The sequence below is a fragment of the Petaurus breviceps genome, unplaced genomic scaffold (genome assembly GCF_028583685.1).
Source record: "Petaurus breviceps papuanus isolate PSGF00001 unplaced genomic scaffold, PetGlider_PUasm1.0 186, whole genome shotgun sequence".
In the NCBI taxonomy this organism is placed as follows: Eukaryota; Metazoa; Chordata; class Mammalia; order Diprotodontia; family Petauridae; genus Petaurus; species Petaurus breviceps.
This window is the reverse complement of record NW_027185798.1, coordinates 730,737-740,581: the sequence shown is the minus strand read 5'-3', so window position 1 is coordinate 740,581 and position 9,845 is coordinate 730,737. Positions and strand designations below refer to the sequence as shown.

General features: G+C 48.2%; 1 protein-coding gene across 1 annotated transcript in view; it reads left to right on the top strand.

Moving 5' to 3' along the window:
- Positions 1–316: 316 nt before the first annotated feature.
- Positions 317–9,845, top strand: part of LOC138162020 (cytochrome P450 2J2-like) — an 11,920-nt gene continuing 2,391 nt past the window's right edge. The window contains exons 1-7 of the mRNA XM_069089136.1: positions 317–487; positions 1,426–1,588; positions 2,625–2,774; positions 3,977–4,137; positions 5,511–5,684; positions 6,054–6,195; positions 9,202–9,389. Coding sequence (XP_068945237.1) covers positions 317–487; positions 1,426–1,588; positions 2,625–2,774; positions 3,977–4,137; positions 5,511–5,684; positions 6,054–6,195; positions 9,202–9,389 — 1,149 coding nt within the window. The remainder of the gene's footprint in view (positions 488–1,425; positions 1,589–2,624; positions 2,775–3,976; positions 4,138–5,510; positions 5,685–6,053; positions 6,196–9,201; positions 9,390–9,845) is intronic.

Here is a 9,845-nt window from a genome sequence, read left to right as displayed (position 1 = left end):
TAGAGAAGAGGAAACGAACATGTATTAGAATATAGAGAAGAATTTGGCGGGAGATAAAGAAAAAGAAAGGAGGAAAGGAGAATAAAATATGGCATAGAAGAGAAGAGGGAAACATGAACAGAATAATGAGAGGACAAGAGAAGAGGAAAGAGAAATGAAAGAACGCCACTGAGGAAAGAGGAGGATAGAGAGAACAGAAGGAGAGACAAACAGGCTAAGGAAGAAAGGGGGAGGAGAAGAGAAGAGCAGAGAGGAGGTGAGCGAGAGAGCAGAGTCAGTCTTTGGGATACCAAGCTTAGCAGGAGCCAGGAGCCACATGCCCTCCCTGGTCAGTGCTTTGGCCATGCTGGCCGCCTCCCTCCTGCTCCTGAGAATACTCGCCTTCTTCCTGGCTCGAAGCCAGTTCCCTCCGGGCCCATGCCCACTCCCCATCCTTGGAAATCTGCTGCAGTTGAATTTCCAGCTTCACCCTGAGAAGCTCGGCCAGGTAGGGCTTCCTTGGTGAGCCTTCAGGGGATCAAAATGTCCAACGTTTGTTTGCCTTCCTCCTTCTCCCACCCCTCAGTCACAGCGGGCCAATGGGAGGGAGCCAGCTTTCCAGGGAAGGGGAGCAGAGAAGGAGAACCCAAGGGAAGAGCTCACCTTTCTTCCAGCACCCTAATTACACCCTCCGGTAGCTTGCCATTCTCTTGTTGGTGAGGATTCTGGCTGGGAAGGAGTAAAACAGTAGATGTTGGCTTTGGGGCAGAGGAAACCTGGGAGCTGTCCTCTAGGATTGGAAGGGCCATCCTTGGCATGGAAGAGGGATGAATGGGATTGCTCTTAGATTCCAAAGGGTGAAACATGAGCAAAGGCTGGGAGTTGTAAAGTAAAATTTTGGCTTGATAGAAGGGACATTTTCCTAATAATTAGAAATTCCCAAGCAAAAGCTGGATGACCATTTGTCTGTTGTAAAGGATCACTTTACAGATAAGTAAAGTGAGGCGCAGGGAGGCTGTCTGACTTCCCAAGGTCACATGGGTACTAAGCATCAGAAGGAGGATTTGAACCCACAGGCTCCTCTTCCCATTGTACTGCCCTGCCTGGCTGTGTATCCTGGAGATCCAGATTCCTACAGGAGATTCCACTAGGGTAGCCTTGAAGATCTCTTCCAGGTCTGAGATGCTCTCAGAAGGTTGTCTAATTCAGGACAAAGCTGGCCTTGGGCCCATAAGGGGTGTCTCCTGGGGATGTGACTTCCTGCTGAAAGTATAACCCATACCACCCACTGAGGAGAAGAAGCCAACTAAACTTTCTCACTTCACACAGCCAAGCCCTTCAGACTCCAATCTGTTCACTTTAGAAAAGGAAGGTCATGAGCTAAGAAACAGAGCTAGATTTAATTATGATTCAGTTAAACCAAAGAGTCACCTCTTCCCTTGGCAGCTGGCCAAGAAACATGGCAGCATCTTCACTGTGTGGCTGGGGTCAACGCCAGTGGTTGTATTGAACGGTTTCCAGGCTGTGAAAGATGCCTTGGTCACTCATTCGGAGGACTTTGCTGATCGGCCAGTCACCCCCCTCTTTGAGGACCTGTTTGGTGCCAAAGGTAATGTCACCTTATGTCCAGCAGTGGCATGGTGGAGAGCTCATTGGGAAGGCCTGAGGAGAAGGCTTTGGGGAATTGTGGGTGATAAGAAAGTGGGGCTATGCCTGGGTCTTGTTATCTACACAAGTCACCAAAGAGACTCATTGGTGAACCTTCTGTGGCCTCTAGGTATGTCTTTTCTCTAGCTCCATTCTGGGAGGTACAAATGGAGAAACTTATAAGAGAAAACAGAAGTGGAGAGACCCAGGAGGTTTTCTAGATTTTACAACGAGCTGTTGCTGAACCCAGGAGGAGAAGCTCAATGAATGGATGAAGCAGATAAAAAAAAAAGCAGCCACTACAATCTCCCTCTGTGCCAAGCATTGTGCCAAGTGCAGGGACAGAAAAAGGAAAGCAAGATAGTCCCTTGAGAAATGTCTATTCCCAAGAGGGCAGAACAGCACAAAAAGGGCATTGGTGTCAGGGAAGGAAGGTTTGGTCTGAGAAATAACCAGGAAGGCAAGCACAGCCACAGGGCGGTACGCTGACCTACTCTCCTGTAGCATCGAGAGTGCTGATTCACTTATGGTTTCAGACTTGGGTGGGTTGGGAAGGAGAGGAGAACATGGCAAGACAGCGGCTGGGATGGAACGTCCGGCTTGGTTTGAGCCTGCTCCATGAGGCGGGCTACAAGGCATGTGCTAGTAGGGCAGCGTGGGAGTCAAGGAAGCATTTTCAGATCTGAGAGACTCAAGTCACCCACCCTGTGGTCTCTGGTCAGATGCAGCAGCAGGGCAGAGAGAATGGCAAAAAGATGGCGATGGTAGAATGAGGGTCCCTGACGACCCCGTTCCCGCCAGCCTTGTCCTCTGCCATACACATTTTATTGTCTCACATTGGACAACAGATCCAGGAACAGTGTCAAGAAGACCATGCTTGGGCTGGGCGAGCTCTCTTATCCCATGATCCCTTTGCTGGGGACCTGGGGATGCGGTCTCTGGTCCTGGCAAAGCAGGAAATGTTTTCCACTGAAACTTTCCTTCTCCTTTGGGATCAGGGATCATCTCCACCAGTGGTCACACCTGGCTACAGCAGAGACGTTTTGGTCTGACCACCCTACGAAACCTAGGAATGGGCAAGAAAGTCCTGGAACAGCGGCTGCAGGAGGAGGCCCAGCACCTGGTGGAGACCTTTCGCAGGGAGAATGGTAGGAAATAGGGAGGGGAGGTAAACGTGGGCAGCCATACTAGCAGCTGACACATAGCCCCTTCAGGTTTACAAAGCCGTTTTGACAGACCAGTCACTGGATCCCGCTACAACCCTGGGAACTGAGGGCTTTGACTTTCCAGCCAGACCGCGAACTTCAACATTATAAAGCAAGGACTTTCCAAGGAAACCCCTTTTCCCAATGTAAACGAGCTTCTACTCTTCACGTATCCTCTTGGAGAGTTGCAAAGAGGTTAAATGACTTATCCAGGGTCACACAGCCAGCATGTGGTATAGTTGGCCCTTGACCTCCAAGTGTCCCTGACTCCAAAGCCAGTTCTCCATCTAGGCCATGATGCCTCTCTATGAATTTTTTTAAATTTTTGGAGGGCCATTGGGGTTAAGTAACTTGCCCAAGGTCACAAGGCTAGTTTTTGTGTTAAGTGTCTGAGGCCAGATTTGAACTCAGGTCCTCCTGACTCCAGAGCCGGTGCTCTATTCACTGCACCACCTAGCTGCCCTGCCTCTCTATAATTTTAAAGATAAGAAACTTGAAACCCAAAGAGGCAAAGCCCCTTGTCAAAAGCCATACAGCTTGTCAGTGCTGATGACAGAATTTGGACCCAGGCCTTTTCTCATTCGAAGTTGAGTTTTCTTTTTTTACTACAACACACTAGCTTTCCAACACGCAGCTCAGGGGTGTGTGTGGGGGTGGGAGGTGATGAGTTGGTGAGTCCATAGTAACAACAATTGTAATTACAAATCAAGGTTAAGCCAGGCCAAAGGGAGAAGGGGAGGGAAGGGAGAGGGAAAGGAAAAAGAAAGGAAGGAGAAGGGAAAGGGGAAGAGGAAAGAGGAGGGGAGAGGAGAACAAAGGGAAAGGGGAGGGGAGGGAAAGAAAAAAGAAAGGAAGGGAGAAGGCAAAGGGGAAGAGGAAAGGGAAGGAAAAAGGAGGGGAGAGGAGAACAAAGGGGAGGAGAGAAGGGAAAGGATACGAGGAAAGGGAAGGAAAGAGGAGGGGAGGGAAGAGAAAGGGAGGGAGAGAATGAGAGCAGAGGGAAGGGAAAGGATGGAAAGTGAGAGATAAAGACATTGTTGCCTCTTTTCCAATCAGCCTGGGATACTATGTGGATGGAGCCAGTACCTCTATGGCTGCTGGCTTTCATGTTCCCACTCTGATTCCCTCTCCTTTCTCTATCAAAGGCAGATCCTTTGACCCCCATGTTCCCATGGTCAGGGCTGCAGCCAATGTGATCTGTGCTCTGGTGTTTGGCCATCGCTTCTCCCATGGGGATCCCTTCTTTCAAGAGCTGATGAAAGCGATCGACTTTGGGTTGGCCTTTGTCAATACCATCTGGCGCCGGGTAAGCTGGGGTTGGGGTCCTGCTGTCAGTCAGTCATTCAATGACTTTGATGCCTTTTTGGGTAATGATCTACAGGAAGCAGCCTATGAAGTTTCTCTCCTCAGCCAGTAAGTATCTATTGAGTCAATGGAAATAAACATAAGCAGCTTCTGCCTCAACATCTGTGGCTGAGAGAAAGGATTAGAAAAGTCCTTTTCCTCAGGGGGTTATTTTCCCAGCCATCTCCTGGTTCCTACTTGTATTGGAAGGGAGATTCTTGTTGTTAAAATCATAAATCTTCAAATCCCAGAGCTGGAGAGAATCTCAAAGGCTAAGTCCTTTGTAAGGACAATGTAAGTATAGATGGACTTGCCCATGCCAGATATGTATGCCTCCTGGCTTGTCTGACTGTATAGATCCACAGACTACAGAAGGCATGGAGAAGAGAAGCTCCAAGGCCTGGACCACCTCTGAGGAGAGGAAGTTTAGGGACCCACACTGCCACCAGCCTAACGTGCCAGCTGACAGAGAAGAGGAGGTGGCTCCAAGAGAGCGCTGCAGGGGGCACTGTCTTCTCCAGCGTCTAAGAGGAGTACTGAACTAGAAGTCTATCCAGCTGCCCTGTGAAGCAGAGCCGATCGAGCAGTGTGTGAGAACAAAAGCCAATTCCCTGGTCGCTAGCCAGCATGACTCTTTCCCACCAAATAACATTTGCACAAAATTCTACCAAAAAAGTGGACAGAACACCAGACTTGGAGTCAGGAAGAATCTTACCACAGGCACCCCTGCTCAAAGAGTTTTAGCTGAAGAGATTAGCTGGAGGGAAGACACAGGTTGACTCAATCATGATCGCCATTGCGGCCTCTCTCTCCATTTACCTTCCTCAAATGCTTCTGCCATTCCAGGTCCAATAGCATTTCCAGGTACCTCATTGCCCAGGTAAGCATCCCCTAGACTTGTCATCTGGGCTAGGAAAACATAGCCACATCTCATCCTATGACAACAATGGCAGGTCACACTTTTATTAGTACTTTTTGATTTACAAAGTGTCTACCCTCAACAATCCTGTAGGTTGGGTAGGCATACTTAAGCCCATTTAATAGATCACAACACCAAGACTCAGTCAAATTAAGGGACTCACCCAATATCAGTGGCTAGTTAGCGATGGAACCAGCCGCTCAATTCAGAGCCCAGACATTCGGTATCCTGCTACTTTAAGAGGAGTTTCTCTATCTTCTTTTGGTCTTTCCTTCCACTCCTTTTCCTCTGCAGAATCACTGGTTGTCATTTCAGTTTATCCTCACAAGCTTCTAGAAACTGTAAGCTTCTGCAGGCTGGTTGAGTCTAGTGGCTCCCAACAAGCTCTCAAGTTAAACATGCATCTTTTTATCCAGCTGTATGATGTCTTCCCATGGCTGCTGCGCCAACTCCCTGGACCTCACCACAACATCTTTAGGTATCAGGAGATAGTGAAGAATCTCATCTGCCAGGAGATCCAGAACCACAAACAAAGGGAACCCAAGGCCGAAGAAGACTTTATCAGCTGCTACTTGACTCAGATCACTAAGGTAAGAGGTGTGTCAGGAATCCTGGGCCACCTTCGAGATTCTGTTCTCAGACACTCATGGTGAGCCTGCTTTCCCTAGAAGTCAATCTGATACAATGATCTCTGTTTCTTACAAGAGCTTTCAGAGCTCCTCAGAGGGGCCATATTATTCCTTTGCTTCCTTCGACTTTTCTCTGGGCCAGAGCTGAAGCTCTGTAGACTTGGGCTAGAATTTTAGGCATCAGGCTCCAAGAATGGCAGAACTGAGAACTTCCTGAGAATTCTGATTGTCCCTGGAAGTTGGAACCTGCCAGTGGGCACTCAGAACGAGAGAGGACCTGGAGAGCCAGGCGTATCCACTCCATAATCCTGCCTGGTGTTCATTTCTCAGAGGAAGAATGACCCTACGTCAACATTCAATGAAGAGAATTTGATCCAAGTAATCATTGACCTGTTCCTCGGGGGCACCGAAACCACAGCCACCACCCTGCGCTGGGCACTTCTCTACATGATTCATCACAGAGATGTTCAAGGTGAGGGCGCAATGGGAGAAGTGCCTGAGCTACCCAAGGAAGGCTCCCTCCGTGTCTTGGGCAGAGAGGGCAGCCCTGATCAGTCATGACCCAGGGTTGGCAGTTACAGATGGACAGAGACATAGTCCTGTGTTACTCAATGGCCCCCCAGTCACTTCCAGGGAATCTGAAACTATGGTTTCTTGCTCTTATGGTTTCCCCTTTCCTATCCTCCTAAGTGAAAGCATGGGGCCGAGGGACAGCAGACCTGGGATCTAGTCCTGGCTGTCACTCACTCAGAGATCCAGTATGTGCAGAGACTAGGCTTGGGATCAGAAACCCTGCACTAACATTCTATCTCTGCCACTTACTACTCAGAGTTATGTAACCTTCAGTAAACCACTTCTTCTCCAGCCCTCAGTTTCTCCATCCATAAAATGGGGGAAATATTAATTGTGTTACAAGTGCTTCATAAACAGCTACAGAAAGGTTTATTGTTATTTGCAGAAATTATCAACTAGTGCTGATGACTTTGGTCAGGTGGCTTTGCTTCTCTGGAACTCAGCTTCCCCACCTGTAGGACAGGGAAATTATATTTGTATTACCTACCTCAAGGTTGTTGTCAGAAAAGTGCTAAATAAAGGTGAGTTGTTATTAGTGCAGAGAATAATTTGTTTTGATTACAGTGGATGATTTTGAGATGGTCACCACTTTTCTGAATCTCAGATTGCTCATCTTTGTAGTGAGAGGTTTCAGAGAATCGTGTCAGCACCTTACGCCCTTGTGGCCTCTTTTAGAAGAACAAAAGGAACCACAGAGGTAGGCACCCTCCCCAGATTCATCACATTGGACTATGGACTGGAGGGATGGTAGCTCCCTTTCACTGGTGTCAGTGAATGATGTTTGGAAATCCCTTTTTGAGGAAGGAAAGAGTCATGCAATTGCTCGGTCCATTTTCAAAGAAGAGAACTCCCAGGTCAGAAAGACTTCTGAGGTCATTTGGGGGTTTTATTTTCTTCAGTCAGGTTGTTGACTCTCTTTTCATGATTTTCTTGCATCGTTCTCATTTCTCTTCCCAATTTTTCCTACACTTCTCTTACTTGGTTTTCAAAATCCTTCTTAAGCTCCTCTATGGCCTGTAACCAATTCATATTTTTCTTGGAAGCTTTTGGTGCAGGAGTTATAACTTTGTTGTCTTCCTGTCATTCCATGCTTCAATCCTTTTTGTCCCCAGAAAAGGAATCCAAAGTTGGATTGCTGTGCTTGCTTTGCTTCCCTTTGCTTGCTCATGTTGCCACTCAATTACTTGACTTTTGAGCTTTTTGCCACAGTAGAACTCTGCTTCCAGAGAGGAGAGCTTTGTCCCAAATCACTGGGGTTTTCTCAGCTGCCAGAGCTATTAGTTGGGTGTCCTCTCTGAAGCCTCCACAAGCTCTGGCACCTGGTCACACACCCCAGGACCTCCATCCAAGGCAGCGATCCAAATCCAAGCAGGTTAAAGGAAGAGCGATTACCCCTCAGAATGGTTGCTTGGTCCCATTACAATATGCAGGCCAGGAGCTCTGAAGCAGCCACAGGGTGGTGGCTGCATGGCTGCCAAGCCTCTGAGGTCATTTTGGAAGAAAAAGAAGCTGGGATTCAAAAAAGAAAAGGGAGGTAACTATTTTCTGAAAGTGGATGGGGTTCTCTGTCAAAGCAAAAGATATAAAGGACAAGTAAAGCCTCAAATACAGGATTTAGGATGTGATTCTCGACTTTTTTGAGTGATTCTCAAAATTTTTGGGGGGTAGATATGGTGCTTATCTTGGAGTCAGAGAATCTAATGTTAATTTCTGAGTCTGCCATTGACTCACTTTATCTTCCTGCTCTAGCCACTTCACCAATTTTCCTCATCTATGTAAAAAATAATCAGTCTTTCAAAGGGTCTGTGATTTCCAGAGCAATAGCTAGGAGTTTTGGTGTCCAGGGCAAATGGCACAAAATGTCTTCAAATCAACTTTGTAATCTACACTAACACAAGAAGTAATTAAGGCAAATTCTGTTGAGCAGAATGGGGAATTGGTTACTTTAGTGGATTATAGCTGTTGGAGGAATGTGTTTTATTTTAATGCCCCAGGGCAGAACCCTGGTTTTCCTGTCTGAGTTGTGACTCCACAATGCACTATTTCCATTTAAATAGAATGCAACCCCTCCGTGACTTAGTAAATCAATACAAATATTCAAAAGTACCTACTGTTTGCCAGGCACTTTTCCAGGTGCTGGAGATAAAAAGACAAAAGCAAAGCAGCCCCAAAAACCTCATGATTTGGTGATCCGCCTCTCCAGCCACAGGTCATCTGGTCCTTGAACTGCAGATGTATACTGGGTGTCCTGAAAGTCTGAGCTATAACAGCTGGTGGGGGTGGGGGTGGGGAGAAGTTGATGCAATTGCTGATGGGGGAGAGTGTCTTGGGGACCCACCAAATGCTTTGTCGTTGCTTTTTGGCTGTTCTAGTTGTGTCTGACTCTTCATTACCCCATTTTGGGGTTTTCTTGGCAAAGATACTGGAGTGGTTTGTCATTTCCTTCTCTGGTTCATTTTACAGAAGGAAACTGAGGCAAATGGGGTTGTGACTTGCCTAGGGTCACACAGCTAGTAAGTGTCTGATGCCAGATTTGGATTCATGAACATGAGTCTTTCTGATTCCAAGTTCAGAGGTCTACCCACTTCACTACCACCTGCCTATCTGTCCACCAACTGTGTGTCAGTCTCACCTCCCACTCTTGATTGGGTGTTCTAATGAGGTGGGGACTCTGGCTCTTCAGCCTTGTCTCTCCTCATAGCCAAGAGCAGGGCCCTGTTCAAAGCAGATGATCAGGAGATCACTGACCAGAATGACATGGTAGGATTGGGCATGACTCAGGTTACCCTAAAGTAGATGCTGCTTACCTAGAGGAGAATCCCATCTCCTCTGGAGTGAGACCCAGCTCCAGGAGCATCGAATCCCCAAAGCTTGGTACCCAATGACCCTGAGCATCTCTCTGCAGAAAAGGTTCAGAAGGAGCTGGACGCAGTCCTGGCTCCATCCCAGGCCATCAGCTTGGAAGACCGGAAGCACTTGCCTTACACCAACGCCGTCCTTCACGAAGTGCAGCGCTTTTGTAGCGTCATCTCCGTGGGCGCCGTGCGGAGGTGTGTGGCAGCCACCGCCGTGCAGGGATTCCCCATCCACAAGGTACGAGCGCTCTGGCGCTGTCCAGGGTCTCATGGTGCCCCTCCCTCACCCTGCCTCGTCCAGCGACAGACCCATCGGACCCGGCCATTCTGCTCCACGAGGGCCGGTGGCCCTGAGGAGTTTGCCCTTCTTTCCCCATCAGCGCTCCGCGGGTAACCAGATATTCAGGGAGCGTCTATAATGCGCGAGGCGCTGGGCCAGGTGCAGGGCGCGCCTAGTAAGTGACTCAAGGTTCAGCCCAGGTTCCATCTCTTATACTAGGCTTCGCCTGATCCTCCCACTGGCCGGGGATCCTCCATCATGCTTCTTCCATTGCCTTTGTATATGTGACGTCACACGGGGAGCAGGCAAAAAAAATCCAGGCAAGGGTTTTGGAGGAACTTGGAGTATGATATTGACCACTAGGTGGAACTCAACCCAAATGATTTCCTATTAGTGTGTGTGTGTGTGTGTGTG